The sequence below is a fragment of the Mustela lutreola genome, chromosome 6 (assembly GCF_030435805.1).
Source record: "Mustela lutreola isolate mMusLut2 chromosome 6, mMusLut2.pri, whole genome shotgun sequence".
Lineage (NCBI taxonomy): Eukaryota > Metazoa > Chordata > Mammalia > Carnivora > Mustelidae > Mustela > Mustela lutreola.
The window spans coordinates 42,804,863-42,826,429 of NC_081295.1; the positions used below are offsets into that span (position 1 = coordinate 42,804,863).

Consider the following 21,567-nt stretch of genomic DNA (forward strand, 5'->3'; position numbering starts at 1 on the left):
AGTCATATGACAGGATACTGTGCTCTCTATTAGTGATGCCACCAAAAAAACAAAACAAAACAAAAAACCCAAAAACCAAAAACAAAAAAACAAAACAAAAAAACGAAAAAACCTCCATACTCCACAGCTAGCTTATCAGGAAAAAATAGAAGTAGCTCCCCTTTCACTTCATTTCTGCCTTCTAAGTCTCATGCACAGTGTATCTAAATGCCCTAACATAAGGGCACAGTAGGAGAGTAGAGGGGATGCTGAATGTCAAACCAGTGTCAGCAGTATAAGAAGATGAAGTTCTCGAACTCCCTGGTACTCTTAGGAGCAGGCATGAGGAGATAGACTTAAGTGATTCAAAGAAGGAAGAGTGAGCTATCAAGAAAAGACACAGTATGGCTCAGGCTCTTTAAGGCTTAGCCAAATTATTTCTTGTTAATTACTGAGATTCTGTTCTTTTTTGTCTTTGAAATTGTTATTCTAACTTGTATTCCCAACTCCCATGGATATTGCTGAAAATACTGTTCTTGTGAAAATTGTGAGATTCTTTGGAATAACTAACTGCCCCCAAACTAATTCTCTATTCCCTTTCCTAATGTAGATGAAAACGCCATAATGAATATTTTAGTAAAAAAAAATTGAGTTGGCAAATTTTGTCAAAAAAAATTTTCTGTGTTATGCTTTGATAATAGAGAAGCACATGGTTCTTATGCCAAAATGGATAACAAGAATGAGAAACTGTATTTTGTTGATTACTAGGAAATTTTATAGCAAATCTCGAAGAAGCATTAGGACATCAAGTAACCAGAATAAATTACCTTGGGGATTGGGGCATGCAGTTTGGTAAGTAAGTCTGAGATTTGATCTTTCATTTCACTGTTAAGTTAAATTTCTTTTAATATTATGTTACTTGATCCTGACAGAGTATAGGCAGAATCCAGTAGATAAAGTAGTGCCTCCTACCTTTTTTTTTTTTTTTTATGGCTCTTTTGCATAAAGCTTGTTTTCTGTTTGTTAGAGTAATTCTCACTACACAGATAAGTTTGAGAGAGGAAACTTCACACATTCAGAGAAATACCTGAAAAATACAGGCTTTTGTGGTTTTAATAAAGAAAAGTAGCTTACATTTGTCAAATGCAAAAGTGAATGTACTAGGAAAACAGGAAGTCTAGCTATATATACCCTTCTCAATTACAGCCCTGCCATTTTTAGAACAAGTGAAGTCCAGCCTCCCTGGGCCATCATACGTGGAGGGTTATCTGTTAGACGCTGTGGCATAGAGGAAAAAGAAAGTGGAATACTTTGGTTCCTTCTAAAATTGTACAGTGGCAGGAGGTCAGAAAGGAGTAAGACCCAAACAGCTAAATGCTGTAAATTATCTGTAATGTCGTGAGTTTACTCAGAACCATTCCTTGCTCATAATATACCAGTAATCAAGGAAGGGCAAGATAAAATGAAGTTGCTAAGGTAGTAAAGTACTGGTAGTAGTAGCATGTGAAATGCAAGCTTTTAAAAGCCTTTGGCAACTACTGTGTGTGTTTTAAGATCCAGCCCTTGTGTCACACAGATAGACCCTTGCCTCCATCTCACATCACGACGTTCCTAATAGCCAGCTGTACTCAGATATGCTGGTATGTAGTCTGTTCTTCATTTGTGTGCTTCTCTCCCCTGCTAGCTGATCTATTCCTTGAAGGCATGGACTGTGTCTTCATTATTTGTGTGTCCAAAGTGCATGGCACATAAGAAGAACTAAGAGTGATCAATGAATCTGTTGTGGGAAGTATTTTATAGTACTAATCCAAAAGAAAGGCTAGATAATATTTTAAAGCTTCTATAAAGTGCAAGATGCACTGCCAGTTCTAAAGTTCACTGATACTGTTATGTTCTATCCTATCTAGTGAAATGAAATCAAAGTTTCCAAAAGACGGATTTATCATGATCTTCTCTTTCATTTCAGTTAATAAAAATCTCTTTTAGACTCTAAAAAGGGTAGAACTTAAACCAGTTATCAGTGCCATTAGTATTCATTGTGGGGAAATCAGAAAACATGCCCTGCATTTTAAAGACCCACCTGCAGTTCACAACAGCTGGTAGTCAGAGGTTTAGGCTCGAGGCTCAACAGTCAGATTTAATAGATGGTATCCACTTTACATTAGTTTAACCGATTTATGCATTTCACAGGCATTAGCAAATATGGTGATTTTAGTATTCTTTAATTTTAGCTTCAGGATTTTATTATTGCAGTGTTTCTCTAAAGGACTGCTATGGTTAATGATCTGTCACCATTTCCATTATAACCATCATTGTTGAAGAGTTTTAATTTGGGCTGTTTCAGCTATCTCATATTGAAAGTTGGCAGATAGTTTCTAAGCACAAAATTAGTTTTTGAAAATATATTAGGTTGAATGTTAAATGGAGATTGGCCTTTACTTTTCCTATTTCCATTTTTTAGATACTCTGGGCATCTTTCCACATTCTGCTCCCAAGACCCTGAATCATAATCACATTTGTTTCTGCTTAAAGTGAATAGGGCTGGTATACTTTTCTTCCATAGAGTTGTAGAAACAGATTGGTTTTTAAAATAATTGAACAACCTTTTATTGCTCTTGACCCCAGGCTGCATATATCCTTTCAAACTGAAATCGTGGTCATCTTTTAGCAAGAATATCTTAAGAGTATAAATACTCATTGTCTGTTACCTCAATTATTATTTAAAAAAAAAAAATATTAAGGTTCAAATTAACACTAACCCAGAATGCTGAACTTACCATCAGAGACCAAAAAAACCATTGACAAATAAAAGACAAATACATGGCCAGATAAAAAAGAATTTTGTTGATTGGCCACCTTGAATGGGAGAGGTAATCAGGTATGTTTTGAGTTTTATCTTTTATTATTTTCCTTCAGTCATTGGTTTAAGAACTCATATTAGAACACCAACACAATTTCTACCTTTGTTTTATTTTAACACCTTCAAGTTTAGTAAGAAAGTTCTGAAATCACTTCCTATCAACTTGTTTTCAGAAATTTTAAACATCCAGTTTCTAGAATCATGATGTCCTTCCCTAGGAGAGCTGTTTTATTATGTCTGCTAGGGAAGTGTTAGGCACTGTTAGTACAAAGACAAGTTAGTCCTAGACCCTACCTTTTATGACTTCATAATCTGTTGGTGTCTGTGAAGTTAATTGCAGTGATCTATTCAATATAGTGAATTTGTGGTTCGGTACATTGAATTTAACTTACACGAGTTTATGGGGTAGCTGAAGATGATGGCATATGTTTGCAGCACTCTCAGGACATATAATTATGAGAGCTTGATCTTTTGATACAACTGAACCTGTTCCCTGCCATGTCTGTTCTCTACTGTGCCATTTTATAATGTTTTCATTTATGGATTATTGTGGTAGGTCTTCTGGGAACTGGCTTCCAGCTGTTTGGCTATGAAGAAAAACTTCAGTCCAATCCTTTACAGCATCTCTTTGAAGTAAGTTGGCAAGAAAGAATAGTGGAAAAATGTCTTAACTTATTTTTTTCAGAGTACTATGCAGATTAATTTTTAATCCCAGAGGTTTTAAAAAAACCTTCCTTAAAACAGGGAACCGAAACACTTGAAAATGTTTTTAGTTTACTAGGGAGTTCTTTTCCTTTTCATATCCAAGTGTTTGTCTTTTATTTCTGTTTTAGTTGATTTGGGACAGTATTTCTCTAGATATAGAGTTGTCTTAGAATAAACACGTAAGACAATAGCTTCAACACAGATTTCTTTAATTTTTTCATCATTGCTATATAATTGTAGCTGCCTTCATGGCAATAACTATGATTCATTTAGAATTGAAAAACATGAGTATATACTTTTTCCTCTTGATCTGCTGTGGTTGGAAGGTACAGAAGTTTCTCTGAATTTGTGTGTGCTTTTTTTCATTTCTATCTTTGGGCTCCTCCTGACTTTTGCCCAGTGTGAACTCCTTCCTTTTTCTGCCTCATTTAGTCCTTGGGTACTTTGATTCTCTGTGCTCAGTTTTTCCTGAAGTTCATTAGTAAAGGTCTTTCTGTCCAGTTAATCTCCAGGGATGTGTTTCCTTTTCATCATCCTAGTTGTTATCTCTGTTGCTTCTGGGCCTCACAAAAGAAACACCAGTACAACATTAGCTGTGTTGGTGCTGTACGGGGAATCGACTAAAGCTCTCATTCCTGTGTGTGAGGAAGAGCACTTAGCAAAATAATGCTTTGCTTCTCTAGCCAGTGCTACCAAGAATGCTTCATCATTTTCCTTATTTTTTTTTTTAAGATTTTATTTATTTATTTGACAGACATCACAAGTAGGCAGAGAGGCAGGCAGAGAGGGGTGGGGTAAGCAGGCTCCTTGCCAAGCAGAGAACCTGATGCAGGGCTCGATCGCAGGACCCTGGGATCATGACCTGAGCCGAAAGCAGAGACTTAAAACCCACTGAGCCACCCAGGCACCCCCATCATTTTCCTTTTTGATAAGTGATTTTTCTCCTGTGGCTTTGTAGTTAAATTTAACAAAAATCACATTGTAATGCTTAAAGACCTTTAAGGGTTTATAATTTCCTCCTGAGTCCAGGCCTGCACTGCACTATAAATGTCTACATTTTGATTTAGAAAAGTAATCAAAAAGATTTTTTTTCTCTTTTCCATTGAGTTTTATTGATAAGCAAGAGTTTTAAAATTAATAATTCTTTACGGTTGTTCATAAGTAAAGCATGCCACCTTCGTGCCTGGAATTTTTATTGTATTATTTTTCAAAACTTGGAAATGGCAAGTATTTTTTTTACCACAAGCTTAATGAACCGTTCTTCAGCTCTGAGCCAACATAGACACTGATGCCACAGAAGATACAAATACTCGCTCAGAGATCTTATGTCATTGGGAGAACATTTTAAAGAATTTAGAGTACATTTGAGTACTCTGAAATTTGAGAGTTCCTATTTTCCTCTTTCTCCCACCCTACCTCAGAGGTTTTATTTAATCCTGAAAATAGTAAGTCATTGTTGCTCATAATATTTTAAATATTTTAGTAAAGTCTGTTTTCACTCCATAGAAACTTAAATGTATGTTTCTTTGTATTCAGTATACAGATATTTGTATTCTGTATACAGATCTCCAGGGTTTGGAGACTCATAAAAAGTGGGAGATTGCATCGCTGTATAGAGGTTGTTAATTGATGGATGCACACGAGGAAGGAACGAGGGTAGAGGCACTTCTGTGAATAACTGAAACCTCGAGGAACAGTGGCATTGCTTTCATTAAGTCTTCTTTTGCCTAGAAGCTTCATAGGGAAGCAACCTTTATAAACAAAAGAGAACAAGTCTAATACAATCACCTTGCTGTTTGTAATAAAAGAGAAATCCATTAGGTGCTAACTGGCTCTCTTCCTCCTTCCTTTGGAGGACGGAAAAAAGATGCAGAGCCTAAAGTGGCAGCCACCAGGTTATTTTATCTTTGTACTAATTTTTGCAGACCCAGTTTTCATTTTAAAACTATAATTGTCATTGCAGATTACCTTCAACAAAAACATGTAGCATAAATGAGGATTTTTTTTTTGAGCTTGAGGCATATATTAATAAATTATTTTAGCCTGTTCCTAAAAGAAAACCTGTACCTTGGTTGGATCCCTGGTTTTTCCCATGTGAAATTGTAATTAGTTGTAAGCTTTTTGAGAGGAAGGACCATGTTTTCCTCATTTTATTGTCAGCCCCATAGATTATGCTTTGTGGTTAAATTTTGAGTGAATTTGATCTTATGGATCTTTTTGTCCCTTTATCTTCTATTTAAACTCTTCACAGTATAGGGAAAGAGAGTACATGCCTCAATATCATAAAAGCCATTTATGAAAAACCTACAATGAATATCATTCTAGATGGGGAAAAACAGAGTTTTTCCCCTAAGTTCAGGAACATGGCAGGGATGTCCACTCTCATACAGCTGTTCAACATAGTACTGGAAGTCCTAGCCTCAGTGGTCAGACATCAAAAGGAAGAAAAGCATCCAAATCGGTAAAGATGTTGAACTCCCACTCTTTGCCACTGATGTGATATTTTATGTGGAAAACCCAAAAGATTCCACTTAAAAATTGCTAGAATTCATACAGGAATTCAGTAAAGTGGCAGGATATAAAATCAGTGTGCAGAAATCAGTGCATTTCTATATACCAATAACAAGACAGAAGAAAGAGAAATTAAGGAGTCAATCCCATTTATATTTGCACCCAAAACCATAAGATACCTAGGAATAAACCTAACCAAAGAGGCAAAGGATCTGTACTCAGAAAATCATAGAACACTCATGAAAGAAATTGAGGAAGACACAAAGAAATGGAAAAACGTTCCATGTTCATGGATTGGAAGAACAAATATTGTGAAAATGTCTGTGCTACCTAGAGCAATGTACATATTCAGTGGAATCCCTCTCAAAATACTATCAACTTTTTTTACAGAACTGGAACAAATAATCCTAAAATTTGTATGGAACCAGAAAAGATCCCAAATAGCCAAAGGAATGTTAACAAAGAAAACCAAAGCTGATGGCATCACAGTTCTGAACTTCAGCTGTAATCATTAAGTTGTATAATATAAAACCTATTGTGTAGCTCTAGGGAAGAACTAACTATTGTAGGATACAGTAGTTACCATTCCTCAGAACCTGACTTCATTACGTAGTGTACTGATGAAGAACCCAAGGGCTCGATCCAGGATTCTAGCACAGGCGGTCTGGCTCCCAAGTACTCACTGCATTGCCATGCCCTCCACTGGCATTATAGAATGCCTTTGCGGCCCTTCATTTCCATTGGTTGTAATAACTTAAATAACATTTCCCTTTTTCCCATCCTCAAATTGCTGTACCAGGAGCACAATTGATAGTTTACTTGTCACAGTTTCAACCTCCCGGAGTATCTGTTTTGAATTTGGCCGTGGCCATCCACTGGCAGTTTGTGGCCTGCCTCCCTCTGAGTGGCACCATGATCAGTATCCACCCGGTTCAGTTTCTCAGTTTTTGTATATAGAAATTACAGAATAATTTTAGTATTTCCTTTCTATGATGAAAATATTTAACACCTATAATCATTTCTCTACTGAATTCCATGTTTTTGCTTTGCTTCATTACGGTTTTTCTGTGTACCAAAGTCATTTTTTTCACCATGTTGTCTGGCTGTATTGTGTGTGGACTTGGGACTTCGGTTGATCAACATGTAAAACCTTTTATTTAGATTTGTTGTCATGAAATGGAGAAAGTGGTTTTAGAATAGTTTATCCTTCCTGAATTAGCTAACAAGTTAAATAAGTAATATATCTACTCTTCAGAATTCACAGTATTGGTCAAAAAACCATAAAAGCTTTGGAACATGTATCAAAAAGCCTTTCCACTTTCAAAAAGTAATTTCTTTTGTTAATAAGTTAACAAGTGTTAAATCCAAATCCTGAGTATTTGGATGTCATCATTTACTTTTTTACCCGTTCTAATGATAACTTTTCAGAATAATTTCTCTAGGTGTCTTCTAGGTTTAAACTACTTAAATGGACCTCTGGGCACCAGAGTGGCTGAGTTGGTTAAGCATCTGACTCTTGATTTTGGCTCAGATCGTAATCTCAAAGTTGTGAGATCTAACTCCATATCAGGCGCCTGCTTAAAATTCTCCCTCTGGGGGTACTTGGGTGTCTCCGTGGGTTAAGCCTCTGCTTTCAGCTCAGGTCATGATCTCATGGTTCTGAGATCAAGCCTGGCATCAGGCTCTCTGCTTAGCGGGTACTCTGCTTTCCACTCTCTCTGCCTGCCTCTGCCTACTTGTGATTTCTCTCCTGTCAAATAAATAAATAAAATCTTTGGGGGGGGGAAAAAAAGATTCTCCCTCTGCCTGTCTCTCTCTCTCTCAAAAAAAAAAAAAAAAAAAAGAAACATACTTGAATGGACCTTGGTAACATCTAACACTTTTTTAAGAAGGTATAATCCAGTCTGTTTTTTTTTTCTACAGAAGTTTTTAGGACTTGACTCCTTGCATGTTGCTTATTAATAATGGATTTTGATAACCATAGAAATGAGTCTGAAATATGAGCAGCCTCTCATAGAGAAAATATTATGCCAGTAAGTATGCATTAGCACTGTATCCTATCACTGGCATTCATAAAGGTGACCTGATATATTAACACAATAGTATAAATTTTCTCTTAAGTTCATAATGACCCCGGAAGTATTTATTATTTTACCCTTTTCCTTTTTAAAATGATTTGAGATAATTACAGTGATGGGCATTTAATTTAAAAAAATAGAAATTCAGAGGATAATATATTAATATATTACTAGGTAGCAGTATATCAGAGGTTTGACCCTGAGTTTCCCTTACATATCAGTAGCAAAAAAAAAGTGAGTAGAAAATAGGGCAAGATCAAAACCCCAAATTCATGAGTGATAATAATTATTGCTGTCACCTTTTTAAATGTGGAATAGTATCTGTCCGTCAAGACACCATATTTTACCTAGCTTTAGATTCTCAAAAAAAAAAGTTTCTCAAACTTAAGAAAGTAATTCAAGACTAAATCAATTCTAGACATAGGGGATTATTTATGCAGTTAGAAACTTTTATAGACTTGAATTCAAGAGTTCTTTATTGGTCAGGTCACGTTACTTTTCTTCAGAGAAAGGGACTGTTACCCTTGGTGTGTATTTTACTCATTATAACACATGAAAGAAGTAGCTCCTAAATTATAAGCCTAATTAAATTTGAACCCAGCCACACTTTGACAGTGGTTTTAAGAGTCAGCTTAAGTCTTTGTTGAGTGTTTCTCATCTCCCAAATCATAGAGTTCCCCAGACTCTAATGTGCATCTCAGGATGGGCATGGAGGCCTTTCCTTGTCTTCAGTTCACAGTGGTCTTGACTGATATACCCAGTATCCAAGGCTATCTAATGGCCTGGAGACACACAGCTCTGCTTATATGACCAGCTTCACCTGGGAGATCCTAGCTGTGGCCCAGTTCCATAGGCCTAGAGATCAGCCTCCCTGTGTGGGGGTACTGCAAACCATTTCCCTCAGAGGGCAACAGCTTTTTTTTTTTCCTTCCCCTGGGGATGTTTTCCCATCCCCTCGTCAATCTAGGCAATTCTCCTTTCCTCTTTCCTGGCAGCATTTCTGCTCTACCATTGCTCTTGACCATCTTCCCCAAAGTTACTAGCCTTTATCCCTAAACCCTACCCTTCTAAGGGTTACTACAGTGTCCTTTGTCCTCTGAGAGTGTTAGAACAAGGATGGGAATACTGAGCAAGGCCAGAGTACATGTTAATAGCTCAGAAATTATCACACCTCATTGAAATGTGCAAAAACCTTTTTTTTTTCAGCATGAGAAATGTGTAATACTGTGTACTATTACCTAATAAACATAAGAAGTTAATCGTTATTACCCTTGAATAAAGGGATAAGATATTGTTATCACCCTTGAATAAAGGGATAAGATATCAAGGCATAAGATAAAGGGATAAGATACCATGATAAGATATCTTGGATTTTATGATATCTTATCATAAAATGAGGTAGTTTTAACTTTTGGAGAGACTGTTTATTCATCTCTGCCATTCCAGTAGTTAACACAAGCCATCTAATTAAAAGTAAGGCATTTGACCTTGACATGTTGTCCTAAAAATAAGACATTCCAAATATTGAAAGAAGATGATTAATAGATAGTAAAATGCTAATTATATACTGGTAATGACATACTAAGGAGACATACTAATGACATACAAGGAGAAACTTGATAATCACTTCAAGTTATTTTTTTAAATCTAGCAAGTTTTGATTTTATTATTAACTGATATATTGATCTTTTAAATTATAACTATTATTTGTTTGAATTTCTTTAATATTTATTTTAACACAGTTCTATAAGAAATTTCTCATCAAGAAGCAGCATTAAACCACAATGAGCTTGTTTTAATTATAATCATGAATTTTTTTTTTTCCTAAAAAATGAGATAGAAATTAAATGCATTTTAAGGTAGAGGACAAATACACAGTTAACAGTGTCTTTAGACCTGTTTAGAGTCTAATTAATGCTAACCATTCTTAGCAGTTATTCTTTGTTTTAAACAAAAATAATCAGGGTTAGGGTTAGAGCCCTGTACCAAGGAATAAACTGTGTTGATAATGGTATTCTGGAATCAAATTTAAGAGATTAAAGGATATTATATACTATTTTATTTTTTGCACTTATATCTTTACATATGGACAGATTTTCTCAAGAATTGACTGTAGTTATCTTAATCAGTTAAATTAGAAATAAAATGTCATGTGCTTTTTGGGAATACCAGCATCTAGAAATAGTGAAAAGGGTAATATTCCTTTAGTCTTAAACAGTTAATTCTGTAAAGGAAATAGAACTCATTTTTGCATTCTGGTAACTAAAATATTATTTCCATCCTCAAGAACATTTTGCCTAAGCCACATTCTTATTATTTGAAATTTCCTTTTTATTCCTTTGGTGTCTAGACCTAGCCTCAAAAGGAAGCTATCATGAAAATACATACATTTTTTTTAATGCATACATTCTAAGCCTGAAAAGCTTGTGGTAACTAAATTTAAAACTGTCTGTAATTTCAGAAATATGTAGTATTAAATTTATCTTGTGAAGGAAAATGCATTTTCTTTCTAAAATGGTGATGAATGTTAATAATTACAGTTTTATATTGTGCATTTACAGGCAGCTTGTTAAGTGCTAATTAAGGTTCTTCTATTGTTCTGCTTGATAGTGTCAGTTGATTTTCAGTAATGTTTGGTTTATAACTGCAAATTGCTGAAATGCCAAGATTCCTCAAGTATAAGTAAGGGTTTGGTTTTGTTTATTTTATTTTAATGATTTCTATTTTAAGTTTTAAGAAAGGGAAGAGTCTCTGGTAAAGTTTTTTTCTAAAAATACTTTTATCAGTAGTTCACATGCATATTCGATTTTTAAATGTTGGCTATGAGTGTAGAGTCCTAGATTTAAAAGAAAAAAAGCCATTTCTGAAAATAAGGATATTTTATATATGTTTGCTTTTAAATGGTGTATGAACATAGGTGTGTGGTGGGTGGGTGGGTGTGTGAGAGAGATTTTGAACCACAAATCATAGAGACCTATGTATGCCTTTGTTCCTGTAGGCTGAACTGTTGAACCAGTGTCACTAGGTAGATAGGTCATTCAAAAGTCAAGAGTTTTGCAGTTCACTGTCTTACAGTGACTCTGTTTTTCCACACCTTGCCAAAATCATCTTCTGTTCTTATTCTGGACTTATTTCATGGGAGCACATGGAAATTAATTTCCTTATGATATGTGTGTCTGGTCTCCTAAGACCACCACCAAGTATGGTAACTCATTAAGAGGACTCACAGGACTCCACATATAGTTATACTCACAGCTATGATTTATTACAGCAAAAGGTTGCAAAGCAACATCAGTAAAGGGAGAGGCACATGTGGTGAAGTCTGTTGGAAACCAGGTCCAAGCATCTGAGAGTCTTTTCCTAGTGGAGTCACATAGGATACATGCAGGTCCTCCTGCAACAGACTGCAACAATATGCATGAAATGTTGTCTGCCAGGGAAGCTTATCAGATGCTCCGTGCCCCAAGTTTCTGTTGGAGTTTGATCATGTACGCACCCTCTGCTTAGCATGTTCTAAAATGCCAAACTCCCAGAAGCAAAGCAAGTGTTTAGCATAAACTGTATTGTTTTCATAGTTTAAGCACAGTGACCCGCCCGGTGGGAACATTTCCCAAATCCAAGTTCCCAGATGCCAGCCAATGGCTAACCTTGCGAACAGGACATTTTAAGGATAGCAGTCTCAGGTCTGCTATATATTAACTCTTTCTGCACAAGGTGCTTTAAAGAGGAAAAAAAATGAGGTAGTTTTAACTTTTGGAGAGACTGTTTATTCATCTCTGCCATTCCAGTAGTTAACACAAGCCATCTAATGAAAAGTAAGGCATTTGACCTTGACATAAATATTTAATCTCCTGTTCTTTTGTTGTTAGTATCTTGTGGATATAAACCACTTACAGTTGTCCCATTGTTCTCTCCAGCAATAAAATCATTTTATCTGCCATTGATATTTTGATATTACTGTAATAGTTTAGATGCCTCATGTTTCTTTGGTAATTTATTTGCCAATTTTTATTATTTTTGTGCTACTTTAATAGCTTTCTGGAAAAAATATAAGGAGAGTAAATTTGTCATTCATGTTTTATCCTGTAAGTAAAATCTTTTTTTTTTTTTTTTTTTTTTTTTTTTTTTTTGAGATGAGGAGAGAGAGAGGAAGGGAGGGGGAGAGACAGTCTTAAGCAGGCTCCATACCTAGCACAGAGCCCGATTCAGGGCTCCATCTGACAACCCTGAGACTACCACCTGAGCCGAAATTAAGAGTTGGATCCGTAACCAACTGAGCCATCCAGGCGCCACCAGAAGTAAAATCTTTATAGTCTGTATGTTGTATAACTTCAGTCCTACTTGAGGTGCAAAGTTGATGTTTCATTATCATTTATAAACTTGCATTTTGGAGACTGGAATACTTTTAACTAAATTGTGAACCCAGAATCATAGAATTGGAAGAGCCCTTAATAAGCAGTCCAACTCCATTCCTGTCATTGCGTGGGGGCAGAACTAAACCAGCCAAGATAGATTATGCAAAAATACTCCAGAAGTAAGTGGTCCACACAGCTCTCAGGAGCCCAGGTGGGAGTATAAGTAAGCCAACTATCCAAAGGTCTGACTAGATCACCTATTTTATTATTCTTGCAGATTTAGAGAACAGTTCTAAAAATCTTTCTTAAAACAACTGCTGGACCAATCTTTGGCCTTGTCTTAGCCAGATTGAACCATTCTGCTTTCTTGACCTTTTCTCAGAGAAGTTGCAGCAATAATAATTTGACTTTTTGTTAAAAAAAGAAGAAATGCTAACTTAATCTAACTAACCCAGGCATCTGTGAACTTGGAAGGGAAGAAAAAAATTATGCATTTTATTTTCCCTAACTTTGATCATGTATTAGCATTTTCTTCCATTACTTCATCACAATTTAAAAAAAATAATAATGAGATAACTATTTCAGTGTATTATTTCCTTTATAAGCATATATATTTTACTTTATGCATTTAGGAACATTTTGAGAAGGGGTCTGTAGGGTTCGGTAAAGGACCATGGCAAAAGAATAAAGAAAGGTTACAATCTGATGAGGGCAGTTGGCTAACCTTTATTTTTTTTTCTTCTTTTTTTTTAAATTTATTTTTTATTTCCAGCATAACAGTATTCGTTATTTTTTGCACCACGCCCAGTGCTCCATGCAATCCGTGCCCTTATCCAGAAGTGGATTCTTTCTCTCCTGTTTTCAGGTCTTTCATGTCTTGAAGAAAGTCTTACAACTTCCTTCATAAAGGGCTTAAACATTTTATATTAACTTTTTTTCTAGTTTTTTTGCAGGTTTTTTTTTCATTTATTTATTTTCAGCATAACAGTATTCATTATTTTTGCACCACACCCAGTGCTCCATGCAATCCGTGCCCTCTATAATACCCACCACCTGGTACCCTGACCTCCCACCCCCCCCCCACCTTTAAATGAAAATTCTCAGGACTGTGTTTTATTTTTTTCCATTGAAGGTAACAGTGACTAATGTACTTCATTTAATGTACTGTTGTGCTTTTAGGTTTATGTACAAGTTAATAAAGAGGCAGCAGATGATAAAAATATTGCAAAATCTGCACATGAGTTCTTCCAGCGATTAGAACTGGGTGACACGCAAGCACTTGCGCTGTGGCAGAAATTTCGGGACCTCAGCGTAGAAGAATACGTGCGGATTTACAAGGTGCCTCCCTGCTCTCCTGCTCTCCTGTGATGGGGTGCAGCTCTTGATGGTACTATCGAGTAGTGAAGTTGCTTCCTTTTTTTTTGAAATAAGCTCCACAGCCAACATGGGGCTTGAACTCAGGACCCTAAGATCAAGAGCCATCTGCTCTACTGCCTGAGCCAGCTGGGGGCTGTATGAACTTACTTCTAAAGCTTGTGTTTTAAAACTAGATTTGTCATTCAGTTGCAAATTGGGATTCAAATACTGTTCTTTGGGCTGGAATTTAGAACCTCAAAAAAAAAAAAAAAAAAAAAAAAAAAATCCTGTGACCTTCACAGGCAAACACCAGGTGGCTTCTGGTATTTGTTTCAGTCTGGCTTCTCTTTTCTCTCTTCTGTTCATTCCCTCACTTTTTCCTAATCGTTTTTTTTTCCCCTTTCACTTTCTTAGGGCTGTATGTGATGCATTTAATAAACATTTTAGGGGGTGGGAAAAATAAACAGCGAATAGAGAAAATACAAGTCTTTCTGCCATGGACTTTACGGTCCAGCATGGAGACAGCAAATTAACCAAATTAAAGACAATGGGAATTCAGCAACATACTCAGTCTGTTAGGTGGGAATGATGCTATGGAGAAAAATGAAGCAGGGAAGGGGAGGCCGAGTACGCTGTCTGTGGGTGGAATGAAAAGAATTGCATTAAAGAAACCTATATGGCTGGAGTAAGGAAGCAGGGTAAAGAGCAGAAGGAGAGGAGCTTGAGAGGTTGTAGTGTGGGGCATGGTGTGAGACATTCTCCAGGGCTGTCCATCTAGCTTCTTGCTGCGATGGAGATGTTCTGTGATGTGCTGTCCAGCACGCCACTAGCCTTGGGTGGCTGTCGGGCACTTGAAGCGTGAGTAGTGTTATTAAGAGACTAAATTTTCAATTTTATTTAATTTGAATACCCACATGGGCCTCGCAGCTGCCATATCAGATAGCCCATTACTGTTGTGAGGACTTGACTGATGTAGGAGGAGTTATTAGAAGGTTTGATGGAGGAGAGTGACCTGATCTTGATTTAATTTCTTATTTTCCCCATCTGTGTAACAGACTGTAGAGTAGCCCGTTTTATCTGAGGGCAAGGTAATAGGACATTTAAGTAACTTCCTTTTGTTTCTGAACCCTTTTAGCGTCTAGGAGTACACTTTGATGAATACTCTGGAGAATCGTTTTATCGTGAAAAATCTCAAGAAGTCTTGAAGTTGCTGGACAGTAAAGGACTCCTACAGAAAACAGTGTATGGTTGGGTTACTATTATTCTTTGAAAAAAATTGGTATTGTTATAGTCTTTCAGGACAATAGAATGTGGCATGCAGCCTTCCTAGCATTTTTTTATAGTGCTTTTTGCTGTTCAAAGTACTTTTCTACATATAGTCTGCTGCTGCCATGACAAAATCCTGGTAGGCTGGAAGAAAAGCTGTTACCTGCTCTTCACATGTGCAGAAACTGAAGCACAGAAAGTACAAGCAACTGGCCTACTGTCACACAAGGTGATCATGATATAACTGGAAAAAGGAACTTACTCAACCCTGCGTTTTAAAAAAAAAAAAAAAAAAACCATACTGTGTTCAGAATGGATTTAAGGCACCTTATCTAAATAGGTAGAACACAAACTTTTTTTTAAAATATTTTATTTATTTATTTGACAGAGATTACAAGTAGGCAGAGAGGCATTCAGAGAGAGGAGGTAGCAGGCTCCCCGCTGAGCAGAGAGCCCGATGTGGGGCTCGATTCCAGGACCCTGGGATCATGACCTGAGCTGAAGGCAGAGGCTTTAACCCACTGAGCCACCCAGGCGCCCCGAACACAAACTTTTGAGAGAGTAAAATGAGGAAATCAGGAAGCAGGGGCAGAAAAACTAATAGGGAATCAGGAATGATAATGGCATGTCATATAACACATATTGGGATGCTGTTTCCTTACTGAAGGAAATTTCTAATTTAACTTTGAGCTTCCTGTCAGCCAAACACAAAGAAATAGTACTGGTCATAGGAGCCCAGGCATCTGTAATATAGAAGCAAACCAGTTGCTTAGAAGTGCCAGTTTTTCATAGTACCAAAGAGTACTTTGTCTCATCATCTTTATGAGGAAGTAATGGATGATGTGGTTCATAACACCCTGGGTAATGTCTGTTAAGGCAGATTCTTAGATTGCCATATACAGATTCTAATTTTTGATAAGACAGGGATGACAGTAACAAAATTCCGTGGCTTATTATGCAAGTATTTTTTGGCATGTTAAAAATTAACCCAATATTTAAACCCTGTAATTTGAATTAGAAGAATATGTTTCTTGGTTAAACTGCAGTTGAAATCTCATTTTTCAACTGGGGATGTTAAAGATTTACCTAAGTGCCCTACCCAGAACTATAGAGTTTAGAAAGATAAGATAACCAAAAATTAACTACATCGTACCTACCCAATCCTAATAGACTTATGGTTAGATTCCTTCTTGTTTTTCTTCATTGTTGGTTATACTGCTTGTTGTTACGTAAGTTATAAAAAGTAGCTTCTGGTTTGCCAAAGATAATGTTATAGATACTGTACTTTCAAAGGTCTTAATTTATTGTTTCTTCAGAGTTACGTTTTCATATTTTTAGACGAGGAACAGCTATAGTGGATCTTTCTGGGAATGGTGACCCCTCCTCAATCTGTACTGTAATGCGGAGCGATGGGACTTCTCTCTACGCAACCAGGTTTGTATCTAACGTGGAGTTCAACATCAGAATGCATATGACTTCATGTTCTTTATTGTAGCATCAGTGCTAAAATAATCATTTCATCCTCAAAGTTGTTATTAAATCCTGGTTTCTAAATCTCTTGCTATCATCACTTCAAAATATATTTACTGGATTTCTATTTATTGCCAGTTGTAGTTCCTGGAAAGTTTTGATACCATCAGGAAAGTGACTGAAGAAACTATTTACAATTAGTTAGACATCATAGGATTTCCACAGTTGAATACATTGTTCTACAAACTGTAAAACTGAGGTACCTCATAATTAACTATAAATATTTTCTAGTTGCACATTGGTAGGAAATGTATACTAGAAGGTGGTCATAGTGGCTCAGTGGTGTCCTCACTCTCTCAAGGCCATCTTAAATATTAGTCCTCATTCTGACAGTGGTAAAACAGGCCACGGGAGAAGTAGGCCATGTTGCCTTTGTTTCTTCTTCTTCTTTCTCGATGACTGATCCCTGTGGAAAGGAGCAGTCTCTGTTAATCAGTAAGATTGGATTTATCAAGGACACTTATATCTGGGACAAAGCCAATAGGAAGAAGATAGGACCACAAAAAAAGCACACAAGCCAGCATGGCCATACTCAGGCTCTGCTGGCAGAAGGCTGTGGTGTCTTCCAGGCTAGAGTTTTATACTGGATCATAAACCTGCTTTCACAGCATAGTTAAAGAAATGATATCTCCTGCTCTTATTAACTACTGTCATTTGTTCTAGACAGCTTTATACAACTCTCTGATTGCCTTAGAAAACTGATCCCTTACTTTCTGTTACTTTTTTACATTTCCCTTTATCAGTTCCATACAGTTGGGAGTTAGGAAGTAAGAAGAACGTGTATATGTAAGAAGTACATTTCTTTTTGTAGATTAAAAAGTAATAGTAGAATAATATTTTGTGCCAACCACTTATTGCTGGACAGATTACCTAAAGAAATCCTTGAGCAGTGGCTTTAAGAAATGTTTCCACTCAGATGAGACACTCCATGTCATAATGATTATAGCTGTCCTGATTTAGTTATCTTTTGGGGGCTAGCCTTCATTAGGTCTAGATTTTTCTGTGTATTTATCTTAATACCTATACAGTCTTTTTTCTTTGGGAAAATAATTGTGTTTTTTGCCACTTGTTGAAATGTTTGATTTTTCACCTCTAACTTGAGTTTCTGTGCTTGCCAGTGGGTTTCTTATAGAATGCAACTATATATGTGGATGTGAATTAGAGGAGTTTGTTAGAACAGAAAGAAGTGCGGGAGAATATTGACAAGAGCTCGGGATGAGTCTGGAGATCTGGAGTTTTGTTCTAATATCACAACTACCACTTACCCTCCCTGAGCCATGGGTTCCTACTTTTTAATAAGAGGTTTGAACGAAATGACCTGGCATTCCTTCCTGCTTTAAAATTCAGGTTCTACAGACTCAGCTTAAAGCTTTTTCATGTATTCTCTTTTTTTTTATTTCATTGGATCAAAAAGGCTTCTCCTTGTTTTTTCCTTGGCTCAAACCAAAAATCCAATTGGGGTATATATTTGTGATTTCATCTGGGAGATAATATATACTGGTGTTTCACAACCTTTTTTTCCTTTTTTTCATTATAGCCCTGCTCTCAGGAGCTGTTTTAGCCAATTTTCCTACTTCCCCACCTCATGAAATTTTATTACAGATACCCTATATATCTGTGGTATTGCATGCATGTATGTGCTTTATATGTAAAAAGAATAAGATTTGGGGGTGCCTGGGTGGCACAGTCAGTTAAGCATTTGACTCTTGGTTTTGGCTCAGGTTGTGATCTCAGGGTTGTGAGACTGAGTCCTGAACTGGCTCTGCAGTCAGTGCAGAGTCTTCTCAAGAGATACACTCCCAGTCTTTCTGCCCACCCACGTGCTGCTTGCACGTGCGCTCTCTCTCAAAATAAATAAATAAATCTTTTTAAAAAAAGTAAGATTTTGTTGTTCCTCAACAGCCAGTTTTTGTCTCTGTTGCTAAGGCATTGCTCTATGTTATATCAGGATTACAAGGTGGGAACTAAAGACATTTTGATGATCCCCAACATTTCAAAAGATGTGAGAACTTTTTAAGTCTTCCCAATGTTATATTGTTAACCAAAAATAGTTTTCATTTTAAATTTCAGTATTCTCATAATCAACTTGGAATTTCATAGTTTATGGCTTGTTTTTTCATTATTTCATACTAGATGCAAACTGAGTCTTTCATACTTAGATTGAGTTTTTGTCAAAGGACTTTATGGTCTTCCGCATTGCTTTAGAAGGTATTGCTTATGACTGATTGGAGACCTTGAAAGTCCTTGATAGTATTAATAGAAGAGTAGCTAAAAGATAGCAGTGTAGTTGCCACATTATTTGTGTTCTGAATATGTTCTTTTTTAAAAAGATTTTATTTCTTAATTTGACAGAGAGAGGCATAGCGAGAGAGGGATCACAGGCAGGGGGAGTGGGAGAGACAGAGCAGGCTTCCAGCAGAGCAGAGATGATCTCAGGACTCTGGCTAGGATCATGACCTGAGCCGAAGGCAGACACTTAACGAGTGAACCACCCAGGCATCCCTTGAATATGTTCTTTAATAAAGTGTACTGCAGGGACGCCTGGGTGGTTCAGTTTATTGAGTGGCTGCCTTCGGCTCAGGTTGTGATCCTAGGGTCCTGGAATCGAGTCCCACATCTGGCTCCTGGCTCAGGAGAGAGCTTGCTTCTCCTTCCCACTCTGCCTGCTGCTCTCCCTGCTTGTACTCTCCCTCTCTGTTAAATGAATAAATAAAACCTTAAAAAAATTTTTTTCTTAAAAAAAAAAAAAGTTTTGCTGCAGGGCACCTAGGTGGCTCAGATGGTTAAGCATCTGCCTTCAGCTCAGATCATGATCCTAGGGTCCTGGGATCAAGCCCTGCATCGGGCTCTCTGCTCCTTGGGGAGACTGCTTCTCCCTCTGGCTCTACCTCTCTCTGTCTCTCTCTCTATCTCTCTCTGTTTCTCATGAATAAATAAATAGAATTTTTTTTAAAAAGTGTACTGCAGAAAAGTGACATTTAGGTAATTCTTTCCAATAGAGGCTTAATTAACAAATCATTAAGCATTTACCTACAGATACTTTTGCCTGGAATTATTTTAGTTAGTACTACCACTCCCAGAGCTTGTATTTATTTATTTATTTTTTAATCTTTCCACAGTATTTTTATTATTATTGCTTTTCCCCAAGCTATTTTTACTATTACTTTATATCAAAGTATGTATTGGGATTATGTATTCATGGGTCATACACCTTAGGCATGGGATAGTAGGACTTCTTAATTAGAAAAGCCTCATTGATATTAAATAGGTAAAGCAAATTTTTACCCAGATCTGCTTAGTAACTCTTAATCTATGACCATTTTTTTTTCAGAGATCTTGCTGCTGCTATAGATCGAATGGACAAGTACAATTTTGATGCAATGATTTATGTGGTAAGTAATCACAATAAAAAACAAAAGATTATGATGTCTACCTCATGAAAACTGCAAAGATGGAAATTATATACCATGTTGAAAAACTTTGGAAAATAAGTTTGTCAAAATATAAAAGGAATTCAGTGTTAAGTTTATTTAAGGAAACCATTATGTTAAAAACAAAAATGAAAACATTCACATTGCTTCATGATTAAAAAAAAAATTACCCAAATCAGGAAAATGGTTATATGAGATGAATATGTACAGGTTACCATAATGTACTTTTTAAAAAGTAACTTTATTTTTTAAAGATTTTATTTATTTATTTGACAGACACAGCGAAAGAGGGACACAAGCAGGGGGAGTGGGAGAGGGAGAAGCAGGCTTCACCTGAGCAGGGAGCCTCAATCACAGCTCAATCCCAGGACTCCAGGATCATGACCTGAGCCAAAGGCATACACTTAAGGACTGAGCCACCCAGGTGCCCCAACTTTTTATTTTAAATATTTAAGCCTCATGAGTTTTAGAATAGTACAGAGTTTCCGTGGACCCTTCACCCAGCCTTCTCCAAAGATAGTATCTTCTAAAACCATAGTACTTTGTCTTTACCAGGAAACTGACATTGGTAAAGACCTTAGTTAAATTCCACCAGTTTGGGGGCACCTGGGTGACTCAGTCAATTAAGCATCTGACTCTTGATTTTGGCTCAGGTCGTGTCTCAGGGTCCTGAGATTGAGTCCCACATCAGGCTCTGCTGCTTTCTTCCCACTCTTTTTCCCTTTGCCCCTCACCCCACTTGCGCACACTCTCTCTCCCCAACTCTAAAATAAATAAATAAAATCTTTTAAAGAAAGAAATTCCACCAATTTTTACATGTGATTGTGTGTTGGCCTAATATGTTGGGGTTGGGGGTTGTGAAATTATGTCAACTGTTCCATCATGAAATAAGCTCCCTCTTGGGGCGCCTGGGTGGCTCAGTGGGTTAAGCCACTGCCTTCAACTCGGGTCGTGATCTCAGGGTCCTGGGATCGAGTCCCATATCGGGCTCTCTGCTCGGCGGGGAGCCTGCTTCCCTCTCTCTGCCTGCCTCTCTACCTACTTGTGATCTCTCTCTCTGTTAAATAAATAAATAAAATCTTTAAAAAAAAAAAAAAAAAGCTCCCTCTTGGCAACCACTTAATAATTGCCTTTTACCCCCTGCCGTAACCCCTAGCAACCATTGCTCTATTCTCCATCACTACAGTGTTGACACTATGAAAATGTTACATAAATAGAATCACAGTAGGTAATCTTGAGATTGCCTCTTCTCACTCAGCATAGTAAATGCCTTGAGACCCACCCAGGCTGTTGTGTGCACCAGTAGTTTGTTCTTTTATTGCTGGGGGTTACTCTGTGGTCTCTTCCCTTTCCTTCCTCTCCAGGTGCCACCTCCCTTTCCCTTAAGAAAAAAAGTTGCCATTAAATAACTTATTAGAGCTGAACTTCATCCTTCTGGGGGATAAAGGTCATGATAGCTGAAGGAGAAATAATTTAAATACAATACTCACGAGATT

General features: G+C 36.9%; 1 protein-coding gene across 2 annotated transcripts in view; it reads left to right on the top strand.

The window, feature by feature from the left end:
• RARS2 (arginyl-tRNA synthetase 2, mitochondrial) overlaps positions 1–21,567 on the top strand; it is a 61,993-nt gene that overhangs the window by 33,192 nt on the left and 7,234 nt on the right. For both annotated transcript variants that reach the window (XM_059177124.1, XM_059177125.1), the window contains 6 exons: positions 748–831; positions 3,396–3,472; positions 13,668–13,826; positions 14,980–15,086; positions 16,449–16,544; positions 19,972–20,032. In XM_059177124.1, coding sequence (XP_059033107.1) covers positions 748–831; positions 3,396–3,472; positions 13,668–13,826; positions 14,980–15,086; positions 16,449–16,544; positions 19,972–20,032 — 584 coding nt within the window. The remainder of the gene's footprint in view (positions 1–747; positions 832–3,395; positions 3,473–13,667; positions 13,827–14,979; positions 15,087–16,448; positions 16,545–19,971; positions 20,033–21,567) is intronic.